The sequence below is a fragment of the Myotis yumanensis genome, unplaced genomic scaffold (assembly GCF_028538775.1).
Source record: "Myotis yumanensis isolate MYYU_CA2020_CCGP unplaced genomic scaffold, mMyoYum1.0.hap1 SCAF_20, whole genome shotgun sequence".
Taxonomy (NCBI): Eukaryota; Metazoa; Chordata; class Mammalia; order Chiroptera; family Vespertilionidae; genus Myotis; species Myotis yumanensis.
The window spans coordinates 14862446-14887893 of record NW_027223771.1 but is presented as its reverse complement, the minus strand read 5'-3'; the positions used below and the strand labels follow the sequence as shown (position 1 = coordinate 14887893).

The 25448-nt window shown below is 43.8% G+C and overlaps 1 protein-coding gene and 1 long non-coding RNA gene across 2 annotated transcripts; both read left to right on the top strand.

The window, feature by feature from the left end:
- The first annotated feature begins 3727 nt into the window (after positions 1-3727).
- LOC138998294 (uncharacterized) lies at positions 3728-8033 on the top strand. The gene is made up of 3 exons (XR_011469128.1): positions 3728-3870; positions 6806-6929; positions 7886-8033. It is a non-coding gene; the product is annotated as an uncharacterized lncRNA (long non-coding RNA).
- A 142-nt stretch (positions 8034-8175) lies between these two features.
- On the top strand, positions 8176-9120 carry LOC138998586 (zinc finger protein 211-like). Its single transcript, XM_070400729.1, has one exon. It carries the CDS (start codon positions 8176-8178, stop codon positions 9118-9120), a length of 945 nt encoding a protein of 314 aa, XP_070256830.1.
- The last annotated feature ends 16328 nt before the right edge of the window (positions 9121-25448 follow it).

Genomic DNA, 25448 nt, shown 5'->3' with positions numbered 1-25448 from the left:
GGAAGGAGAGCACTGGGTGAAGGGAGGGGACCTCAGCTGGGATCCTCCTGGTGTGGGGAAGGGGCCCGGCCTGGGCCCAGTGGGGAGCTTAGGAAATCTGGCTAAGCAGGCACTGGTTCATACCAACTCTTACTCTGCCATCTTCCTCCAACTCTTCAAGCTAGCCCCCCTGCCCTAACTGTCTGGGGGAATGGACTCTGGGTGACCTCCCTGAGCTCAGACTGTGGACCCAGAGACCTCAAAGAAGAGTGCCCGGCCGGGCCTGAGCAGGGGCCAGTGTGGAGCTACCAGGGCAGAGTTGCTTTGGTGTCTCGGTGAAGTTTGCAACTGACCCAAGGAGGAAACCCGAGAGGGGAAAGGCCGGGAGGCATGAATTGCCAGCACTTTAGCCACTTGAAAACAGCTCCACTTGGAATGTGAGGCGGTTGTATGTTCTGCTGAGAAGTGAGGGGGCTGAACTCCACCGTCACTGGGCTGCTGTCAGTCTGAGGCGCAAGCGTCCACCACAAGGAAAGAACAGAGTGAGGGGCCTGGAGGAAGGGAGGACAATTGAAGAAAACTGTGTCTAGACTTTCCCCAGCCCTCTACTTCTTTCTGCTGCCTACAAGAGCCCCAGGCCTGGCCACAGTTCTGTCTCCACCTTTTAGTCCCCTATTCTCCAACCACAAAGGAAAGAAATAAGGAAGGAGTCTGTGCTGCCTTCAGAAACTATATACCTGATCGGCCAGTTACCTCCCACAGAGGAGGCCAGACTGCGGCTTAGGCCCGCTCCCCACCGGGACATCAGTAGGACATCCTGTGAGGGCTCCCAGACTGTTACAGGGGGCAGGCTGGGCTGAGGGATGCCCCCCAAGTGCACAAATTTTTGTGCACTGGGTCTCTAGTGTATTTATATTAAAGAGAGTAAATTAGTATGATAACATTTGTGGGGTGCCAAACTTTCTGTGCTTTGGAAGGAATATAAAAATGGCAGAAAATCACTCTTTGTCCAATATTGGGTTATTTTGCATTGCTGACCAAGGCCTTGAAAGAAAGTCTGCATGACTTTGTGGTTCTAATTTGCAGCTTGGTGCCTCAATGGTCACCCAGGATAGGAGTTCTTTGTTGTGCCTGTGTGAACAATATGAATTATATTCTCTGTTCACAGTATTACATAATTCTCAGCAATGTTTAGAAGAATACTTCCCCACATACTGTAAAGGAGCCATGTCCCATGATGTATGAAATATCATAGGCTGGTGTCACTTGTTAAGGCTCTTAGATTTAAATGGAACTAGCATTAGAACAGAAACACTGTATTCCTAGTGAGTGGGAAAGACCAGAAAATTGTATGAAAAGTGCCTACTCTGTGGCTTCTGTGATGTTTGCTTACAGACATTCTAAGGGCCTCCATAACTATTCTGTGACTGAAGTCATTGGCAGAAAAATAAATACACATTTTTTTTGGAGTTCCCTGGCCCATCTATGGTGTTCACCTCAAGGCTTCCTCAACTGGGAAGACCTCAGAGCTGAGGAGGGATAATCCTATAATCAGTCCCAGGATATATTTTTTTGTAACCAGTCAGGATTCCTGGGAATTCGGATGGCAAAAGTCTTCACTGCTTGCCACTATTGGCTGCTTCTGTGGCAAGGCTGGTCCAGGAAATTAGGAGAGAGATGGTAGAATCCATGTAAGTTTGCAATTTTAATTTCCTAACAGAACAGGGATATCCATGCCTTTATTTGGAAGTGGTTCTTAAGGCTTTATTAAGTATATTTATAACTGACATACAACAAAATGCAGTTTTTCTAATGTGTACTATGTGGTGAGCTTGGACATATGGATAAAGCTCTGAAAACACATGTGAAATAAACATATCTCTCACATATAGAGGTTAGGTCAAAAGTAGGCTTACAGATGTGAATATGCAAAACACAGAGTTTATCTTCTTTTAAAAATAAGTCTTTTATATATTTAAAATATTTTTATTGACCTTTTAGAAAGAAGAAGGGAGAGAGAAAGAAATGTTGATAAGAGAAAGTAACATTGAACTGCTGCCTCGTGTCCACCACCTACAGGACATCTAGACAGGCATGTGTCCTGACCTGGAATGGAACCAGTGACCTTTCAGAGTAAGGGATGGTGCCCAACCAACTGAAATACAATTCCAGGGAAGAGATTATTCTTGTGTTATTATTTATTAACTATTGTATTAATTTCCTGACCAACAACTCTAAACCTAACTAACAACACCTATATTTACCTCCTGCCTTTTATATTCTCTCTTTATGCCTTCCCCAGCTCTAAATGCAGTCATTGACTTTCCTTCCTTTACAAAATTTGTTCATAGTTATATAGGATTTCTGACTCTATTACAGATATTCCCAATTTTTGCCATACTCCTGCCCCCTTCTCTCCCTCTACCCTACCCCCACTGTTTCTAGTCCCTCACCACATGATTGTCTATGTCCATGGCGTGTGTATATATATATATGTTTAAAATATTTTTGTTGATTTTATAGAGTGGAAGGGAGAGGGAGAGATAAAAACATCAATGATGAGAGAGAATTGCTGATTAGTTGCCTCGTGCATGACTCCACCCACACACTGGGAATTGAGCCTGCAACCCATGTATGTGTCCTACCAGGAAAAGAAGCAGTATCATATGACCTCATCATTTGTAAAATATAATAAACAGCATAAATTGATGAACAAAAATAGATTCAGAAACATAGAAGTGTCAAACAGATTCAAACTTCAGAGGGAAGTCAGTGAAGGGAGGGGTTAAGGGATCAACCAAAAGACATATTCATTCGTATAAGCATAACCAATGGACACAGACAGACACTATGGGAGGTAAGGGCATGTGCTAAGGCATGGGGGAACCTGGGCAAAGCTCAATGGGGGAAAAGGAGTTATAAGTAATACTATATGTAATACTTTAAACAATAAATAATTTTAAAAAGAAAAAGAAAAAAAGAACCATGACCTGGTTCACAGGTAGAGGTTCAACCACTGAGCAACACCAGCTGGACTACATTATTTTAAAATTTATGAAAATACATATAGTTTTTATTGTTGATAGTATTGCGATGTCTCCCATTTCCCCCCTCTCTATATATTCTTTGGTGGATCTCTTGCATTCCTCTCCACCTCCTTCCCCTCAGAGATCTGTTAGTCTGCTCCAGTGAGCCAGGCCTCTGGTCCCATCTACTCCCTCCCCTGGCGTCACTTGCTGGGCCACAACACCTTTATTCCCCTAAGTCAGTGGTTGGCAAACTCACTAGTCAACAGAGCCAAATATCATCAGTACTTCTTCAAAATAGACTCTCCCAGGCCGAAAACTGACTTCTGCGATGGGCCACGAAGTTTCAATCGCACTGTACGTGATCGCCCGCACGTGGTATGTTGTGGAAGAGCCACACTCAAGGGGCCAAAGAGCCACACGTGGCTTCCAAGCCTCAGTTTGCCCGCCCCTGACATCTGCTGGGACTCTAGTACTCCCCTGGGCGGTTGAGAAAACTACATTACCCAGAAGAAACTGCACTCATGTGGGCGGAGTTAAACGGCATTTTGGTGTCTGCGCATTTGGTTAGGGCAGGACTTCCGCCTTCATATTCGCGCTGGCCATTTTAACTTTTTAGGTCTTTGTTCACAGACTCACAGGCTTCAGGGCGCTGGTCGTGAGGAGGAGGAGGCCTGGGAGGCAGCGCGCCTGCCGTGCGGGGTGTGTCTGAGGCTCCTTGAGCCCAACAGCCCGAGATTGGGGTCCCCGTGCCTCCCGGACTCCTCTCTGCTCACAGCGTCCCCGCAGCCTGACCCCATTTCCCCCTCCAGCCTTGGGGACCGGCCTCTCAGGTCCCGCCGCCCAGGTCCCAGCGCTCAGAATGGTGAGTCCCTCGTGGGTGACACATGGCTGATGGGGGAAGAGGGTGAAAGGCCGCAGGGCCGCCTTGTAAGGACGTGATGGTGCGAGTGAGCAGGGAGGACTCGGGAACCCGGGCCTATTGTGGGTGTAAAGCAGTGGTTCTTAACCTTCCTAATGCCACGACACTTTAATACAGTTCCTCATGTTGTGGTGACCCCCCAACGATAAAATTATTTTCGTTGCTACTTCATAACTGTAATTTTGCTACTGTTATGAATCGTAATGTAAATATCTGATATGCAGGATGTATTTTCATTGTTACAAATTGAACATAATTAAAGCACAGTGATTAATCACAAAAACAATATGTATTTATAGGTGTGTTTTACGATGGTCTTAGGCAACCCCTGTGAAACGGTCGTTCGACCCCCAGGTTGAGAACTGCAGGTCTAAAGAAAACAAAGAGATGAGGTGTGGTTTTGCACGAGGCTGGGAGCATAGATGGTTGTGAAAAAAAGGGACATTTTCTGAGGCCGGATTCTAACTTTTCCTAACATTGCTCAGAGGAAGAACAGACTGGAAGACAGAGGACAGCAGCTGTGGACAGGAAGGGCAAGTCCTGTAAATGATAAGGGAACTGGCGAGAGTGAGCCCTGAGGACTGAGACCTGATGTAATACAGGCATCTGGAGGGCACCTGGCCTCTGGGCTGGGCAAGGACACTGAGCAGCCTGAGCCCATAGAGCCTGGCAGTGGCCAGGCTCACAACAGACCATTATCTTTCCATAAATTCCTGAAAATACAGAATCGATTAGGTGTAAGGGTTTGTGATCTTATTTCAAAGCCTCACCTCCTTTTGGCCTCTGAGATAGTGGAGTCCTTGGACTATCAGCCGCTCTTGTATCCCACTGACCTAGGTACTTCAAACAGACTCTAAGCCCAGAATCCTAAGACCACGACTAGGGCTTCATAACGTGGACCTTGTATTTGGAAACCATTGTAATGAGTGCGAGGTCCTCCAGACATAGGGTCCAGAATGTGCAAAGGCTGGGAGTGAGAAGAGAGCTGAATCAGGAACCCTCAGGTATATGTTTTAAAATACATGTATATTTTTATTGATATTAAATGTAGAAACAAAGGGAGAGGGAGAGAGACAGAGAAACAGGGATGAGCAAAAAACAAGGATTGGTTGTCACTTGCACAATCTCTACCGTGGATCCAGCCCACAACCCAGGCATGTGACCTCACCAGTGCATGGGTCTATGCTCAACCAATTGAGACACGTCAGCCAGGACCATACATCACTTTAATTCAGGGAATCATGGTAAGGTTGGTAATGGTAGTAGTAGCTCAGAAAGGACAGTGAGCCTGAGGACTGGCTTTCTTGCTGTGGCCACTATTTATGAGACGTGGATTTCACAACACAGTAAAGGGACAGAAGTTGTCCTGTAGAGTGTGGGGGATAGATAATGGTTTTGCAGTGGCCAATACCTTTAAAAGATCAGTGGACCTGAGATTAATTGGACGCCAAAGAGTAATTTAAACATGATGAGACTAGGGCTGGTACATAACTTTTCTAAACTCTCACCAGGATTTTGTTGTGACCCTTGTTGTGTCCTGGCTGTGGGGAGTTGCAGTCAGTCTTGTGGATTAGCTCAGAGGCTTGAGTGGTCATCTGTGAGACTCACTGGGCTTGGTGCAGAGAGCCATCGGGGCTGGGACTTGAGTGAAGGTTAAGGGAGAGATGTTGGCTGTAACTAGTGAAGGGACATCAAGTGCAGCATCACAGGAGGTGGGCTATGGATATCTGAGATCTGGTTGTTGTTCTTAATAGTTGAGGTTGAAGGAAAAAAACAGTCATGGAGAGAGGTATACATAGCAGGATTCAAGGCTGCCTCTATGAGTGTGGACTATCAGAGTCTGTGCAATGCTTGATCCTGATTAAATCTGGCAACCATCCTCTGGACTATACATGCTGAGTAATAAGTAAAAGGCCAGGAGATGAATGTGGGGGTTGCAGGTTTGAGAGAGGTGTGGTATAAACAGTGATGTGCACTTGGAGAGGGAATGGGAATTCATGGCCACAGCACCATGAGAGTGACAAAAGAGTGAATGAAGGAAGAGTCTATTTATGGTGGTCCCTGGATGTAACAATAAGGTGAATTTTAGGATAATTGCCTGTAGAGAGAAGTGTTTGGGTGCTACATTCTAGGTTAAGAGCTTAGGTGCCATTTAACTATCCACCTGCCTTTTGTTGGGAGTGACACACTGGTTGATGGGAATGAGGTAGCATTCATCAGTGTTACCCAGTCTTGTAAATCTCCACTGCCATGGGTAAGGAAGAAGGGTAAGAGAGAAATGGATTATGGAGGTTGTGTGAACTGTAATTTTGGAAAGGAAGGTGATTAGAAAAAAAATAATCCACGCCATGGAAAATTTCCATTACCTTTGATGTTGTGCCCTGGGAAAGAAGCTGTGTGAGAGAAGTGTTGTTCAAAGAATTATGTGCAGCAGGTAGTGCAAAGCGACGGCGTCATACCTTGGGGTTGGGATAAAGCTGATGAAGTGTGATGCCATGTTTTTGGTGTCTTCAAGGAACAATCAGAAGGACTACAAGTCTATTTCCTGAAGAGACCAGTATCAAATCACTCACACTCTCTTTATGGCCAACATCCCTCTCTAAACTGTTTTTGACACCCACTCTATTGATAAGAGCAGTGTGGTATACATGGGAGGTCCAGAGCTCAGGTATTTTCAATCTGCTCAAGTGCCATAATTGTTGTGGGAAAAAAAATATCAGCAGAAATATAAGATAGTGACTTTCATAGGATGAAAGCTTGGTATTTAACATAATATGTAGAGTGGAAAGAGAAGATGGGTTTGGAGGATGGGGAGTATGACAACTTATAAACTTAGGAGTGAATCTGATCATAGGCTATACTGTCCCCATTATGACAGGATATGAACTTTGAGGATGTGGCCATTGCCTTCTCTCAGGAAGAATGGGGGATCCTTGATGAGACTCAGAGACTTCTGTACTGCAATGTGATGCTGGAAGTGTTTGCACTTGTGTCATCTGTAGGTAAGACCTTCACATTCTCCCAGTGTTCTGGGGTGACGACCTCACTTCCTTTATTCCTCAGCCATAGCTTTCTCTCTCCCACAGCCAGAACATGGTCTCTGCTACTTTCCCCCACTGTTCTGTTAAATATGGTGTGGCTGCCAGGGATGAACTGGATGGGGAGCTCTGAGCAAAGGACTCCAGGAACATCCCTATCATCTGTTACCTCAAAAAGTATAGGAAACTGAAATTCAGGAATCTTGCAGTGAGCTTAATGGGTCCCAGCTTGCACTTTCTCTTCATGGGAGGCTGACAGTGTCCACATGCATGACTTCAACTTCTGCACTCTTTCTCTAAGTAAAGGTTCTTTGTAGCAGTTTGTGCCATGTTATGATCTTTACATACATGAACCATGGGCTGTTCTTGTAAGGCCCCCTTCAGATGTTTGTAATATCTTCTTCCCTGAATACTGTAGCAATTAGTGTTGCTTTGGCCCAGTGCTGACCGCTCACTTCTTCATCAGCTGTTTTTCTGCATTGTTGACTCTGCAGTATTCTGCAACATTGACTTGCGCGTGTGTTATGACGTGCACATATGTGCTAAGTAGTCCTCAAAACTAGCTACTCCTTTATTGAATTTTACTTGGAGTAAGACGGAGCCAATGTCGTGCACAGCTCGCCCCAGTCCCCAGCAGACAAGCTTTGCTGAATTTTGTTAGTTGAAGGATTAGCTGGAGATCCATATTCTAATCCATGTGGTGCTTGCCATGTTTGTCATATTTCTGGTGAGGCCTCCCTGTGTTGTGATCTTCATTAGCTCAGAAAGTCACAAGAGCCTCTTATTAATCCTTCCTGCACATCTCTTATTTTCAGACAATTGCATGGAACCAACGTGTGATGTGTAACACACTCTTGTAACGGAACTTCCCCCAGTCACTACATTCAATATTCATTTCCTTACCCTTTCTCACTTTTCAGGTTGTTGGCATAAAATTGATGGTGATGAGGCCTGTTCTGATCAGAGTGTATCTATAAAAGGAGAGTCAAAGGTCAGGACTTCTAAGACAGCTCCAATCACCCAGAAGATCCCTCTGTGTAAGCGGTGTTTCTCTGTGTTAAAAGGTATTTTGCACCTGACTGGATCTCATGTAACATATTTTGAGCAGAAAGCATTCTGTAGTGACTCATGTGTTGTAGACTTTTGTTTCAGTTCAAATCCTCAACAGAAACAGAGGAATGAATGTGGAGAGGAGCCCTGGAAACAAGCTATGGACAGGGCTTCCTTTGTGAGCAGTTCCAGCCTCTACTTATCTACGGTGCCTTCAACCAGCAGGGAGTATGGGGAAGACTTGCAATACAACTCTGATATTCCTAAGCACCACACCACTATCAACACTGAGGAGCTACCCTGTGGCCGTGAGATTTCACAGGAATTTCACAGGGGAAAAAGTCATCACCAGTGGGGTGAATGTGAAATTGCTGCAAGCCACAACCTGAAAGTTGTTCAGAGCCCGGGTGTGTGTTCTGGAGAACTGCTTTATGAGTGTAACAAATGTAGGAAACTTTTTAGACAAATCTTTAACCTCAATCGACATAAGAGAGTTCACACTAGAGAAAAGCTGTATGAGTGTAGAGAATGTGGGAAGTCCTTTCGTCGAAGGGCTCACCTCACTGTACACCTCAGAGTTCACACTGGAGAAAAGCTGTATGACTGCAGAGAATGTGGGAAGTCCTTTCGTCAAAGTGCTCACCTCACTAAACACCTCAAAGTTCACACTGGAGAGAAGCCATATGAGTGTACTGAATGTGGGAAGTCTTTTAGCCTAAAACATAACCTTATTAGACACCTTAGAGTTCACAGTGGTGACAAGCGATATGAGTGCTGTGATTGTGGAAAGTCCTTCAGTGATAAGTCTTACCTCAAACAACACCAGAGAGTTCACACTGGAGAAAATCCCTATAAGTGTAGAGAATGTGGGATATCCTTTTCTCGAAGGGCTCACCTCACTGTACACCTCAGAGTACACATTGGAGAGAAGATATATGAATGTACTGAATGTGGAATGTCCTTTCCTCAAAGGTATCGCCTCACTGAACACTTCAGAGTTCACACTGGAGAGAAACCATATGAGTGTAGAGAATGTGGGAAGTCCTTTCATCGAAGGCCTCACCTCACTAGACACCTCAGAGTTCACACTGGAGAGAAGTCATGAATGTACTGAATGTGGGAAGCTCTTCAGTGACAGAAGTGCACTCAATAAACACCTCCAAGTTCACACTGGAGAGAAGCCTTATGAGTGTAGAGAATGTGGGATGTCCTTTCGTCTAAGGGCTCACCTCACTAGACACCTCAGAGTTCACACTGGTGAGAAGCCACATGTGTGTACTGAATGTGAGAAGTTCTTCAGTGAAAGAAGTACATTCTTTAAACTCCAGAGAGTTCACACTGGAGCAAAGCCATTTAATTGTAGAGAATGTGGGATGTCCTGTCGTCAAAGGGCTCAGCTCACTGTACACCTCTGAGTTCACACTGGAGAGAAGCCATATGAGTGTACTTACTGTGGGAAGTCTTTTAGCCAAAAGTCTAACCTTATTAAACATATCAGAGTTCACATTGGAGAGAAGTGTTAAATGTTGACGGAACGTTTTATTTTTCTCACTTAAAATAACAACACTGAAGCAAACCCTTTTCCGACCTATTTTCCTGAATTTAAACCCCTTTTAATGGAACATGCACTCTTCTAGATTCCTATATGTTTCCAGTACAAATGAAGCTTGAAGGCAGTTCATTGCCCAGATCTACTACCCGATTGAATTGTGGCTGAAGAGATTGTACCTCTGCCACCTGGCTCACCTGAAGACTGTGTATCAGTCCCAACCCCAGCGTGCTCAGGGGAAATGCATTCTGTGTTGTCACTTGTGCTTGAGAACATTATGATCCCTCCACTCCTGACAAGATCTTCATTTATCTCCAAGGAGGTAATGCACCTGACCCAAGGTTCATCCAGGGCACCCATCCTCAGCTAAGAAGTGCTGCCTCTGTCAGGGACATGTGGTTCTCACATTATGCTGTGATGAATTGTTCCAGGTTCTAATTTACCAACCCGCTTTCTGTCATCTGTTCTGGTTTGTGATCTTTTAGTAAAAGTATTTTTTCTTTAGTACCTTTAATTTTTTTGGTTATATTCACTTCCAGGGATGATTTTGAATCACAATTATGTGATCTCTCATGGTAGAGTTAACAGATATTGTGTCGTTCCCAACCTTTATGTGCTTTAGGAGGGACAGCATAATGCCATAAAATCACTCTGACCAATATTTGCTTATAGTGCATTGCTGCCCAAGTCCTTGAAAGAAAGACTGCATGACTTTGTGGTTCTAATTTGCAGGTTTGATCCCGGCCCATATGGGGCTATGTAGGAGGCATCTAATTTTTTCTTCTCTCTCACATTGATGTCTCTCTCAATCTCTCTCTACCTCGCCCCATTCCCTTGCACTCTATCTAAAAATCAATGGAAAAATATCCTCAGATAAGGATTCCAAAAAAATCATACATTCACCTTGGTGCCCTGAGATGGGGCCTCTGCCTGCACTCACTCTTTCCTGCCTTTGCCTTGGTTGTTCCCACTGCAGCTGGGCTCACTGTGCCCTTCCGAGGGTTTGGTAGAGAGGAGCCCCAGGCAAGGCCCTGATAGGGATTTGGGTTCTGTGTCTGCCTGAGATATGCTGGTTGAGACTCTTCTGTCTCTATCCAGAGGTCTCTCCAGGTTGCATTTCCCCATCCCCCAGGCACCTGTCCTGCTGCAGATGAACTTAGTTCTGTATCTGGGAGAATCCCCATGATGCTAGGGGCCCCCAAATGAGTTCACCTTTAGAAAATCCTTCCTCCTGCAAACCCATTCACAGTCCTTTGACCCACTAGTTTTTGAATCTCTTTTTTTGCATTTTGGGGATTATTTTCTACTTTGATTTTATCAAAAGTATAGCATACCTCTTCCCCACCCCATCACCAAGCCACTTCTGGAGATAGCATGGGTTCTCTAGGATATAGTGCTGTGTATTTTCAGTGGTGAGAACATTCTGCAATATAAGCGTTTCCAGAAGGAGAGTCTTGGTGTCAGTATAATTCCACATTTAGAGGATGAGTTGTAGTTGGTGTGCCCCCCCATTAGTTTTGCCTGTGCATGGGAGATCTTAAATGAGGTGATAGTTCCTGGATTCTGGGAAATAGTGTGCTGCTGGGGTGTGTGGTTGAGGAACAGAGAGGTTGGGTGCTTGTGATCGTGTTTCTGCCAGCTCATAGGCCAGGTTCCTTGAGTGTGGGCTGAGGGAAGGCCGTAGAGATGAGACCTTGAATCAGGCTGGATGGAGGCTCAGCAGCCATGGTTATGCATAAGGGACACATATAAAGACTGAGGCTGTGGATATTTTTGAGCCCAGCTGTTCCAGATTCCCCAAATACCAAGTGTCCTCTCCTTGGGAACTGGCATCTAGTGGAGGACAGTCCACAGAGAATGGACCAGGATACCTGTGACAGGTGACAGCAGCTGTAGGGGAGGAGGTGAAACCAGCGTTGGTCAGTGGGATCTTCACTGAGGAAGTCTGGGAAGGAGGGTCAGGTTCCAGGTGGGAGTCTGCAGGGAGCCTGCCCTGTGCATTTGTGAGCTGTAGGGAGGTCACTCTGGCTGGTTTTATCAGCAGAAATCAAAAAGTGGTAAAAAAAAATAAAAATGAAATAAATGGTGTCCAAATAGGCAGAGGTTATTGTACATCTCATTCTGAGCCAGACTGGAAATACAACTAAATCAAAGTACATCCACCTGGTATTAACAAATTGGATGCAGCATATTTTACAAGACGGAAGTACAGAGGACGCCAGGAGAACGGCAAGAACTAGGAAGTGGGCTTGAGAGTGACGGCCACCAGGGACCAAGAGGGTGAGGAGAAACCTGTGTTGCACCAAAGCTGTGTCCCTTCACGATTTGGGTAACACCCAACTGTGTAAGGAAAAGCCACAGGGTAGTTGGCTGCCAGGGAAACTGGACCAAAGGCAAAAGCCCCAAAAGACTGCCCCATGAAAAGCTGCCCAAACAGCATGGTGCTGGGGAGAGACCAAAGAGCAGTTTCATTGTTTTGGTTTTGCTTTGTCTTTGCTTTTATTCTCTAAATGCAGAACACAGGACTTTTCTATTGCAAACACTTTCTCGGGGCTTTGGAGCAAGGAGAGAGGCACAGACTTGAGGTGCCTGAGGAGAAGCTGGGGAGTGAAGCAGGGCGGGGAGAGGTGGCCAGGAGTCCGTCATTGGGACATTCTTAACTTTCCCAACCTACGCAGCCATTTCTCTCCTGGGTTCTCCTATCCTTCCTTCCTCTGCTCCATAGTTTCATTCATTCCCTGGATATAAATTGTGTGGCCACACTCACCAAGTGCTGCACAAAATATGTCCCTAAATGTGGGTGCTGCCTGAAATCCCTATTTAGCTCATTGTGCATTTTCTCCCTTCCATTTACATGCATGTATACACACACACACACACACACACACACACACACATATATACTTTTAAACAAAGTTGATTTTTATTTACTTTTTAAAATATTTTTTATTGATTTCAGAGAGGAAGAGATAGAAACATCAATGATTGGCTGCCTCCTGCACGCCCCCTACTGGGGATGGAGCCCACAACCTGGGCACAGCCTCTGCTGGGTCACTCCAGCACCAGCACAGTGGTTGCTTGACAACACTGCTTTCCATAGTGCTTAGGAAGCTGGGCCCGGGGACAAGGTCGGAGGTGCGGGGCATGCTTTTGGTCTGCAGCCTGAGATGCGCCCGGCTTTGTGATGGCTGTGGGTGGGGAGTTGGGCACCACTCATCTGTGCTTATGGGACTTAACCTGGTTTCACTCACAGGCAACAGTGCCCCCCTCTGGAGCAATTGGGTAAGGGATGCTCCAAGAGGCGCCTGTGGGGGTGCAAACAGACCCAGGGTCCCGCCTTGGGAGGAAGAGGCCCATGGGCTGCGGCGTGGTTCCTTCTGTCCCTATGCGGTGCCCTGGGTGCCATCTGCCTGGAGTCCGGGTTACTGTGTCATTGTCTGATCAATATCACTTTCGCCTCCCTGGAGCACTGAGCCCACTGTCACCTGCATTGAGAGCAACCATCTCTAGGTCTGGCTGATGTGGCTCAGGGGATAGAGCATCAGCCCCTGGACTGAAAGGTCCAGGGTTCGATTCCAGTGAAGGGCACGTACCTGGTTGCAGGTTCCCCAATCCTAGTCCGGGTGTGTACTGGAGGCAACCAATCAATGTGATTCTCTGACATCTATGTTTCTGTTTCCTCACCTCCCTTCCACTCTCTCTAAAAATCAATGGGAAAATATCTTCAGTTGAGGATTAACCAAAAAAAGAATAATTATCTCCAAGGAGCCATCAACAGCCCATTCAGTCCCTGGGATAAGTCACCAGATGGGAGACCCAGCTCCCTTGGTGTGTCGCTGACAGTGTCATTTCGCACAGGGACCAGAAGTCTCCAGTCCATGGCCTAGGCCAGCCATGGAGGGGCCTGGAGCAACCTGGTTGAGCCCCGTGTCCAAGCCGAACCCAGCAGGTCAGCATCTTGGAGGCATCTGACCTCCAAAGGCCCTGAGGGCTCCCAAGACCTACCACCCACTCCTCAGAGTTACACCTCCCCCTCCAGCCTCCACCTCAAACAAAGAACTCCTCTTTCTGGGCCCTCAGCATATCTACTGGGATGGCCAAGGGCCCCCCATTCCCTGGCGCCTACCCCTGGCGTCCTGTTTTCTCCAGGACAGAAGTCACCCAGCCTCTCCTTTGCCTTAGCTCCCAGCTGCTTTATCCCTAACTTCATCCAAGTGAGGATTGGGCTGGGAACACACACCCCCATTCCTCAGTGTCCCCACATTCCCTTAGAGGGGTGGACAGGAGCATTCTTCCTCTGAGATGGGAGAAAATGGATCAATCAAGCCGAGGGGATGAAGGCAGCTACCCAAGCGTGAATCAGTATGGCTTGGCTGAGTACTGTGGGCCTGACTGGGTGAGTAGCCACCCTCTCCCCAAAAGGGTAGCTGGGTCAGGAAAGGGGCGCAGGCCCCCTTGTCCTGGGCAGGACTGCTTGGAACCAGCCCATCTGTCTTTTTTTCTCCATGTCCAAGAGTTGTTTAAATAGCAAAGATTTGAAGAAACTGTCCCTAAACGAATCTCTCTACCCTTTGGGATGGGGGTGATTATATATTTACTTATCTAAGAGTATAGGATTGGTGCACAAAATTCATGCACTCGGGGGAAGGGGGTCCCTCAGCCCAAATTTCGAGAGGGCCCTGGCCAGGCCAAGGGAGCTCATCTGTGCATGATCAGGGCCGGGGAGGGACCACAGGTGCATATATGTTTACCTAAGTTATAGCCTCCTATTGTATAGATCCCTGTAGTATTAGGAAGTGGCCTTCTTTATCTCTTGTTATGGCCTCTTCTTTGAGGTCTGTTTTATCAGATATAAGTATTGCTACCCAAGCTTTATTTTTCATTTCCATTTGCCTGAAAAAAAAATTTTTTTTACCCTCCCTTCACTTTCAGTCTGTGTGAGTCCTTTGTTCTGAGGTAGGTCTCTTGTAGACAAGCAGATATATTGTTCAGGTTTTCTTATCCATTCAGCTACCCTATGTCTTTTGATTGGAGCATTTAATCCATTTATGTTTAAGGTTATTATTACTTGCTTTTTGCCATCAGAGAAAAGAACATTAGGAAAGAGAAAAGAGAGCAAGAATGACAGTGAGGAATAAGAGAAAGAAGAAAGAAAGAAAGAAAGAAAGAAAGAAAGAAAGAAAGAAAGAAAGAAAGAAAGAAAGAAAGAAAGAAAGAAAGAAAGAAAGAAAGAAAGAAAGAAAGAAAGAAAGAAAGAAAGAAAGAAAGAAAGAAAGAAAGGAAGGAAAGAAAAGAAAAGAAAAGAAAAGAAAAGAAAAGAAAAGAAAAGAAAAGAAAAGAAAAGAAAAGAAAAGAAAAGAAAAAAGAAAAGAAAAGAAAAGAAGAAAACACAACAAAACAAACAAACCAGAAAGAAAGAAAGAAAGAGAGAGAGAGAGAGAGAGAGAGAGAGAGAGAGAAAGAAAGAAAGAAAAGAAAGAAAGAAAGAAAACAACAAAACAAACAAACCAAAAGGCACAAACAACAAACACCCAGAAAGAAAGAAAGAAAGAAAGAAAGAAAGAAAGAAAGAAAGAAAGAAAGAAGAAAACACAACAAAACAAACCAAAAGGCACAAACAACAAACACCCAGAAAAAAAAAATAGGGGTGGCAGAATCTGTAGATGCTGAGCTTAAATAAAGAAAATAAGGTTAAGGAATTGGATAAATAGGGGAAGGACAACAGTTTACAACAGAGGATGGAGAAAAGAAATGAGAAGGCAAAAAGAAAATTAAAAAATAAAATGAAATAAAATTTTTTGTAAAGGCGATTAGAGGAGACAGCAGAAAGCCCTACATTTAAGAAGTGAAGCAAGTTAAAAAATTAGAAGAAAAGAGCAAGACAAGAGAGAAAGAAAATAAAAAGCGTAGTAAAGAAAAGGGGAAATGGAGTAGGAGCAGGGAAGAGGAAATTAGATATATGAATAAATCAACAGAGACTAGAATAGTAATACATCAATACAGCAGATAAATTAGAGCCATTTGTAAAAAAGGGGAAAAAAGAATATAGAAAAACTAAAATGGGTAAAAGAGATGAAAAACGGGAAGAAATAAGAGAAGTGAGAAAGAAAAAGCAAAAAAATAAAAGTAAAAACAATAATAAAAATAAAAAAGTGAAGTGTTCACTTTGGCTGAGATTTAATGCCCCACGGCAGCTGGTGTAGAACCCCACTCTTCTGTTCTGACTGCTAATTCTGGGCTTCCTGTTAGGCACTGAGGTGCTGGCCCCTGTCAGTCACTGTTTTTTGGCTTTTAGCTCCCTGCTTGGAGCTTCAAGAGACCCACAGGTCCTCTGCTTGTGTCTGTCTCCACAGAACTTGGTTCAACCAGTCAGGGCCAATTGGCCCTTTTTGCCTGTCTGCCAGCTGTCAGGCTTAATGACTCAAGGATCTGTTTCTGACAGGGTTTTAGGTGGAGATGGTGCTGTTTCGCTTTAAGGGAACAAGATGGATGTTTATATCCTGACCCAGAACTGCTCCTTCACATGTGTCCCAAAATACTATTCTGGCCTTGGTTGGTCAGAGCTCCTTAAATATATGCCAATGGGGTTGGCTGGCAACCTGGAGCTTTTATCATTCTGATTCCTCGAATAGCAGGGTGGACCAGTCCCTCTTCCAACCAAGTCACTAAAGACTCTGGAATTATTCAGACCCATTAGCTTGGCCTCTGCCTTTGTTTCCTCTGTAAAGCTCAAAATGCAGGATGTGGCAGTATGTATTCCCTCTTCTGACCCTACTGGGAGGGGCTAACAATTCTGGGGAGAAATGGCCACTTAGGTTTGGAAGCTTAAGAATGTCACACTCCTAGGAAAATAACCCAAAAAATCAGAAAGTATAGATGGACGCCTTTGTTCATAGCAGCACAATTGTACTTGCAATAGCTACGATTGGAAACAACCTAAATGCCTATCAGCAGATGACTGGATTAAAAAATTGTGATATAGCTACATAATGAAATACTACGCTTCTGTAAAAAAGAAGGAACTCTTACCATTTGCAACAGCATGAATGGACCTAGAGACCATTATGCTAAGGGAAATAAGGCAATCAGAGAAAGATAAATATGATGATCTCATTCATTTGTGGAATATAATGAACAGCATAAACTGATGAACAAAAAAAGAGCCAGCATCATGGAAGCATTGAACAGACCATCCAAACTAAGGGGGAAGGTAGGGGAGAGGAAGGGGTGAAAGATCAACCGAGACCTTGAAAAGAGGGCCGCTGGCAGGACGGAGGTGAGGGATAGGAAGTGAGTGAGTGAGAGTATAAAAGGAGAGTGTGTGGTGTGTGTGAGTAAGGGAGGGACAGTTAAATCCGGCAGGAGCAGCAGAGACTGGCAGACCAGCAGAGAGGACAGAGAGAGACTACCACTGCTGTGGGCACTCCCCGGACTGTGGGACTCAGCCCATGCGATCTTGAAGGGGAGAGTGGCAGCCTCTTCTTGGAACTCATCAGCACCACCACCCAGACAGGCCTTGGATACTGCCCATGACCCAGCAGCCACTCTAGCCAAAATCCTGCTGCCCCACCCACAGACTCGCAGACTCTGGGATCTCCACCTCCAAAGGAGCACCATACCCACAGCAGTAAGTGCAGCCTCCTCCACCCCAGCAGCAGACCTCTGACATTGCGCGTTCATGCGTCTCCAGCGTGCAGGTCTCCGAGGCACACCACTCCATAGACTTCTATTAGGAGTCACTGTGAGCCCCAGCTGAGTGTGATTTTGTACAGACACAGGCACACTGCACCCCAGTAGAAATTCTGAATTCCCTCTGCCTGAATAACTGCCCACACACACCCAGCTCTGCAATTTCAGCACCAGGGCCCTTCAGCGTCAGGGCCCCTCAGAGTGCATCATGCACTGCCACAGTTGCTCATTCCCCCTGAACCCAACTATCCACAGGGCACTTTGGAAAGCCACAGTGAGCCTCTGTTGGGTCCGATCTTGGACTAATAGGGACGCACTCCCCTGGGTAGTAGAAATTCTGAATTCACCCTTCCTGGATACCTGCCCAAAGACGCCTCGATAAAGCATGCCAGGGCCCTTCAGAGTGCTTCAGTATGCCTGCACTAGCAAACTCACTGCGGGTGCTCCTGTGTGCCACCACTGGGAATGCACACGCCTATCCAACACAGGTGTATCAGCAAAAACTGAGTTTCCCCACCCCATAGCTGCAGAACTCTGGACACTACTGTTGCATGCTTTTCCAGTGTGCAGGTCTCCCAAAACCACCACTCCACAGGCAGCCCTGGGGCCCACTGTGAGCCCCACTGGACACACACGTAAACAAACAGGGTGCACTGCTGGACTGTAGAAACGCTGAATTCCCTCTTCTGGGATACCTGGCCACAAACACTGCAATCCAGTGGCTTCAGTGCCAGGGCCCTTCACAGTGTATCAGTACACCCTGATGGCAAACACACCACAGATGCCCCTGTGAACTGCTGCTGGGATCGTGTGTATCCAACCATGGAGGCAGCAGGAAAAGCTGAGTCTGCCCACCCCACAACTATAGAACTCTGGACACCACAGTCACGCCATTCCAGAACACAGGCCTCCTGAGCCCCAACAGACGGTTCCTGGGTGCCACTGTGAGCCCCGCTGTGCACGCGTGACTTCAACCAAGGGCATAAGGCAGTAAAAATTGGATCACCCCCTCCACACTGCTGACTTCTAGACATCTCAGTTGCGCATTTCCAGCTCACAGGCCTACATCAAGAGAACCCAAATAGCTCAAGTAGGAAGCTACACTAGACTACCAAGCCCAGGAGACCTGAGAGGTGACACCAGTAGCACCATACACAAAAGAAACTGGGTCGCAAAGCAATCGGAGCTACAATTAAAACATTACAGCAAAACATGGGAAGACAAAAAAGCAATCCATAAAAGAAAGTAAAGGAGGAATCACCAGAAAAGGAGTTAAATGATATTGAGGCTACTAACTTATCAGAGAAAGAATTCAGAGCAATGGTTATAAGGATGCTCAAATGGCTGGATGACAAATACACACAACTCAATGAAAATTATAAGGAGCTGAATGAGAATGTCACCAACATGAAAAGGAACCAAGAGGAAATGAAGAACGACATAGCTGCAATAAAGAAGACAATGGAAGGCTTAAACAGCAGACTAGAAGAGGCTGAGGACCGCATCAGCGAATTAGAAGACAAGGTAGGAAAAAACACACAAACACAGGAGCAACTGGAAAAAAAAACTTAAAAAGCAAGACGAGAGCCTAAGGGAGCTTTGGGACAATGCAAAACGAAACAACATTCGCTTCATAGGGGTACCAGGAAGAGAGGAGGAGAAGCAAGGAATAGAAACCTGCTTGAAGAAATAATGACTGAAAACTTTCCTGATACTGGCAAGAAAAAAACTACACAAGTCCTAAAAGCACATAGAGGGCCAAACAAGATGAACCCAAAAAGACCAAGACACATCATAATTAAATTGGCAAACACCAATGACAAAGTAAGAATCTTAAAGACTGCCAGAGAGAGACAGAAAGTTACCTAGAAGGGCTCTCCTATTAAAATACAGTGGGGCCTTGACTTACAAGTTTAATTCGTTCCGTGATGGAGCTCGTAATTCAAATTACTCATATGTCAAATCAAAAAGTGAACAAGTGAGACATGTGATTCTGGGCTGATGTTGTGGCATTCACTGTGACATTTGCTGCGGGATCTAGCGGTGGGGTATCTGAAGCTGGCTCGTAACCCGAATTTTAGCTCGCAACTCAAAGCAAAAAATCGGTCGAGAGATGGCTCATATCTTGAAAAACTCGTTAGTCAGGACACTCGTAAGTCAAGGCCCCACTGTATCAGCTGACTTCTCAACAGAAACACACAAGGCAAGAAGGGAATGGAATGAAATATGCAAAGTGATGCAAAGCAAGGGAATGAATCCAAGAATACTATAACTAGCAAGGCTATCATTCAAAATTGAAGGTGGAATCAGGAGCTTCACAGACAAAAAAGGGCTAAAAGAGTTTATTACCACCAAGCCAGCAATGCAAGAAATGCTAAAGGGACTGCTGTAAAAAGAAGAAACAGAAAGACAAGAAGAAACACAAACATTAAGAATAAAAATGATCACAAACAAGTACTTTTCAATAATAACATTAAATGTAAATGGATTAAATGCTCTATCAAAAGACACAGGGTAGCTGAATGGATAAGAAAACATGACCCATACATTTGCTGTCTACAAGAGACCCACCTCAGAACAAAGGATTCACACAGACTGAGAGTGAAGGGATGGAAAAAAATTTTTCAGGCAAATGCAAATGAGAAAAAAGCTGGGGTTGCGATACTTATATCTAACAAAATAGACCACAAAGTAAAGGCCATAACAAGAGATAAGGAAGGCCACTACATAATACTAAAGGGGGCAATTCAACAAGAAGATATAACTCTGATAAACATATATGCACCCAATACAGGAGCACCCAAATACATAAAACAACTTCTGGAAGATATCAAGGGAGAGATTGATAGCAATACAATCATAGTAGGGGACTTTAATACTCCACTGACACCACTGGATAAATCCTCTAAACAAAAAATCAGCAAAGAAACAGCAATCCTAAATGACTCACTAGATCAGATGGACTTAATTGACATCTTCAGAATATTTCACCCCAAAGCTACAGAGTGTACATTCTTCTCCAGTGCACATGGGGCATTTTCAAAGACAGACCATATATTAGGACACAGGCAAAGTCTCTTCAAATTCCAGAGAATAGAAATCATAACAAGCATCTTCTCAGATCACAATGGCATAAAACTAGAAATCAACTACAATAAAAACATTGACAAAAAAATCAAACACATGGAGGCTAAATAGCATGCTATAAAACAATGACTGGGTTACCAGAGAGATCAGAGAAGAAATAAAAATCATTCATGACAATGAAAACACAACAATCCAAAATCTATGGGACACAATGAAAGCAGTCCTGAGAGGGAAGTTCATAGCTCTACAGGCCTACCTCAAAAAAAAAAAAAAAAAAAAAAAACAAGAAAAACTGGTAATAAATGATCTAACCCTACAACTCAAAGAGTTAGAAAGAGAGCAACAAGAAAAGCCCACAGTATCCAGAAGGAAGGAAATAATAAATATCAGAGCAGAAATAAACAACATAGATACAAAAAAACAATACAAAAGATCAATAAAACCAAGAGCTGGTTCTTTGAAAGGATTAACAAAATTGATGAACCTCTTGCCAGGCTCCCCAAGATGCAAAGAGAGAAGACCCAAATAAACAAAATCAGAAATGAAGGAGGTGAAGTAACAACAGACCCTACTGATATACAAGGATTGTCAAAAAAAACTATGATCAACTCTACTCCAACAAACTGGACAACCTCGATGAAATGGACACATTCCTAGAAAAATACAAGCTTCCAAAACTCAATCAGGAAAATCAAAAAACCTGAATAGGCCAATAATTACTGATGAAATTGAAACAGTAATCAAAAAGCTTCCAGCAAACAAAAGCCCTGGAACAGATGGCTTCAGAGGGGAGTTTTACCAGACATTCAAAGAAGAACTAAAGCCATTCCTTCTCAAACTATTCCAAAAAATTCAAGAGGAAGGCACACATCCAAGCTCTTTCTATGAAGCCAGCATTACCCTAATCCCAAAACCAGATAAAGCATGGTTATCAACCTTCCTAATGCCGTGACCCTTTAATGTAGTTCCTCATGTTGTGGTGACCCCCCCCCCCCCCAACCATAAAATTATTTTCGTTGCTACTTCATAGCTGTAATTTTGCTACTGTTATGAATCGTAATGTAAATATCTGATATGCAGGATGGTCTTAGGCGACCCCTGTGAAAGGGTCGTTGGACCCCTAAAAGGGTCGAGACCCACAGGTTGAGAACCACTGAGATATATACACCACAAAGAAAGAATTACAGGCAAATATCCCTGATGAACACAGATGCTAAAATCCTCAACAAAATTCTAGCAAACTGGATCCAACATTACATTAGAAAGATCATACACCATTACCAAGTGGGATTTATTCCAGGAATGCAAGGCTGGTACAATATTTGCAAATCAGTAAACGCGATACATCACATAAACAAGTTGAGAGATGCAGAAAAGGCATTTGACAAAGTCCAAAACCCTTTATTGATAAAATCTCTTAGCAAAGTGGGTATAGAGGGATCATACCTCAGCATAATAAAAGCCTTATATGACAAACCTACAGCCAACATCATACTCAATGGGCAAAAACTAAAACCATTTCCCTTAAGAACAGGAACAAGACAGAGATGCCCACTTTCACCACTCCTGTTCGACATAGTACTAGAAGTGCTAGCCAAAGTGATCAAACAAGAGGAAAAAATAAAAGGCATTCACCCCAAATAGCTGCAGCGATCCTGAGAAAGAACAAAGTAGGTGGGATCTCAATACCAGATATTAAGCTGTATTACAAAGCCACTGTTCTCTAAACTGCCTGGTACTGGCACAAGTACAGACATATAGATCAAAGAAATAGAATAGAGAGCCCAGAAATCAGCCCGAACCACTATGCTCAATTAATATTTGACAAAGGAGGCAAAAACATACAATGGTGTCAAGATAGTCTCTTCAATAAATGGTGTTGGGAAAATTGGACAGACACATGTAAAAAACTGAAACTAGACCACCAACTAACACCATACACAAAAATAAACTCAAAATGGATAAAGGACTTAAATGTACGACGGGAAACCATAAAAAATACTAGAAGAATCCAAAGGCAACAAAATCTCAGACATATGCCAAAGCAGTTTCTTCACTGATACAGCTCCTAGGGCATTGGAAACTAAAGAAAAAATAAACAAATGGGACTACATCAAAATAAAAAGCTTCTGCACAGCAAAAGAAACCATCAACAAAACAAGAAAGCCCACTACATGGGAGAACATATTTGCCAATGTTATCACTGATAAGGGCTTAATCTCCAACATTTATATGGAACTCATACAACTTAACAAAAGGAAGATAAACAATCCAATCCAAAAATGGGCAAAGGACCTAAATAGACACCTTTCAAAAGAGGACATTCAGAAAGCCAAGAGGCATATGAAAACATGCTCAAAGTCACTAATCATCTGAGAGATGCAAATCAAAACAACAGTGAGGTACCATCTCACACCTGTCAGAATGGCTATCATCAACAAATCAACAAACGACAAGTGCTGGAGAGGATGAGGAGAAAAAGGAACACTTGTGCACTGCTGGTGGGAATGCAGACTGGTGCAGCCACTATGGAAAACAGTATGGTGTTTTCTCAAAAAACTAAAAATGGAACTCCCATTTGACCCTGTGATCCCACTTCTAGGAATATATCCCAAGAAAACAGAAACACCAATCAGAAAGGATATATGCACCTCTATGTTCATAGCAGCGCAATTCACCATAGCTAAGATCTGGAAACAGCCTAAGTGCCCATCAGTAGATGAATGGATTAGAAAACTGTGGTACATCTACATGATGGAATACTATGCTGCTGTAAAAAAGAAGGAACTCTTACCATTTGCAACAGCATGGATGGAACTGGAGCGCATTATGCTAAGTGAAATAAGCCAGTCAATGAAAGAAAAATACCACATGATCTCACTCATTTATGGATAATAAAGACCATTATAAACTTATGAACAAAAATAGATACAGAGGCAGAGCTGCCTCAGACATACTGTCAAACTACAGCAGGAAGGTCGTGGAGTGTTGGGGGGTAAGAGATTAACCGAAGGACTTGTATGCATGCATATAAGCATAACCAATGGACATAAGACACTGGGAGGTAGGGGAGGCCAGGGGATTGTCAAGGGTGTGGGAAAAAAAGGAGACATATGTAATACTCTTTGTAATATTTTAAGCAATAAAACAATTTAAAAAGGGGTGGGGAAAAAAATGATGAGAGAGAATCATGGATTGGCTACCTCCTGCATGCCCTACACTGGAGATCGAGCCCACAACCCTGGCATGTGCCCTGACTGGGAATTGAACTGTGACCTCCTGGTTCATAGATCAATGCTCAAACACTGGGACAATTCTTTAAAAATATTTTCTTGGTGGTTTGATTTCTTCTATTCATTGTACATTAAGTTGTAGACTTGTGGTGCTATTATCAAATAACCTGTTGAAATTTCTTTTTCTTAAATAGAAAAATCACCTTTATGACCTTGGAGAAAAGACAGAACATGAACATCCTCTAACCCCTCAAGTTCAAATGCATCCTCCTCAGTCCCTGCTCCCCTTCCCATACCCACACCATACACCACATGCCACACCAAGAGGGCCCTAAAAGTTTTAATGTGTTGACAGTTCTTAATTTTTGAAATAACATGCTTAATACTAAATCTCTTTATTTCTTATTTTATTACCTTTAAAATCTTTATTGTTGAAAGTATTGCATAGGCCCACCTTTTCCCCCATTAAACTCTTCCAGCCTGCTCCCCCCTCTCCTGCCACCCCCAACCAGGCCCTCACCACCCTGTTGTCTGTGTTCATGAGTTATGAATATACACCTATGAGTTCACTGATTGATCTCTTCCCTTACACCCCTGTCTTTCTTCTGAGGTTTGATAGTCTGTTCGATGCTTCTATGTCTCTGGGTCTATTTTTTAAAATATATTTTATTTATTTTTTACAGAGAGGAAGGGAGAGAGATACAGAGTTAGAAACATCGATGAGAGAGAAACATCGATCAGCTGCCTCCTGCACACCCCTACTGGGGATGTGCCCGCAACCAAGGTACAGGCCCTTGACCAGAATCGAACCTGGGACCTTTCAGTCCGCAGGTCGACACTCTATCCACTGAGCCAAACCTGCTAAAGCTCTCTGAGTCTATTTTTATTCATCAGTTTATGTTGTTCATTAGAGTTCACATATGAGTGAGATCATGTGACATTTATCTTTCTCCAACTGGCTTATTTCACTTAGCATAATGCTTTCCAGATCCATCCACGCTGTTGCCAATGGTAAGAGTTCTTTCTTTTTCACAGTAGCGTAGTATTCTGTTGTGTAGATGTACCATCGTTTTCTAATCTACTCATCTGCTGATGGGCATTTGGGCTGTTTCCAAATCTTAGCTATTGTAAATTGTGATCCTATGAACATAGGGTTACATGTATTCTTTCTGATTGGTGTTGTTGATTTCTTGGGATATTTTAATGGGAGTTCCATTTTTAGTTGTTTGAGGAAACTCCATACTTGTTTCCACAGTGGCTGCACCAGTCTGGATTCCCACCAGCAGTGTATGAGGATTCCCTTTTCTCTACTTACTCACCAGCACTTGTTGTTTGTTGAAGGTAGCTGTTTTGACAGGCGTGACATGGTACCTCATTGTCATTGTGATTTGCATATCTCAGATGATTAGTGATTTTGAGCATTTTTGCATTTGTCTCTTTGCTTTCTGTATGTCTACTTTGGACAAGTGTCTATTTAGGTCATTTGCCCATTTTTTTATTGGATTGTTTGTGTTGCTTTTGTTAACTTGTATGAGTTTCCTATATATTTTGGAGATTAACCCCTTATCAGATATATTGTTGACAAATATGTTCTCCCATATAATGGGCTCTCTTGTTTCCCTGATGATTTCTTTTTCATGCAAAGCTTTTTATTTTCATGTAGTCCCACTTGTTTATTTTTTCCTTAGTTTCCATTGTCCTAGGAGATGTATCGGTAAACATATTCTATGAGAAATGTCTGAGATTTATGGTCTATGGTTTCTTTTAGGACTTTTTTTTGGTTTCACATCTTACATTTAAGACTTTTATTCATTTTGAGTTTTTTCTTGTGTATGGTGTAAGTTGGTGGTCTAGTTTAATCTTTTTGCATGTACC

Excerpts from the sequence above, each read along its gene's own strand:
- LOC138998586 (XM_070400729.1), top strand. The coding sequence starts at position 8,176 with ATGGACAGGGCTTCCTTTGTGAGCAGTTCCAGCCTCTACTTATCTACG.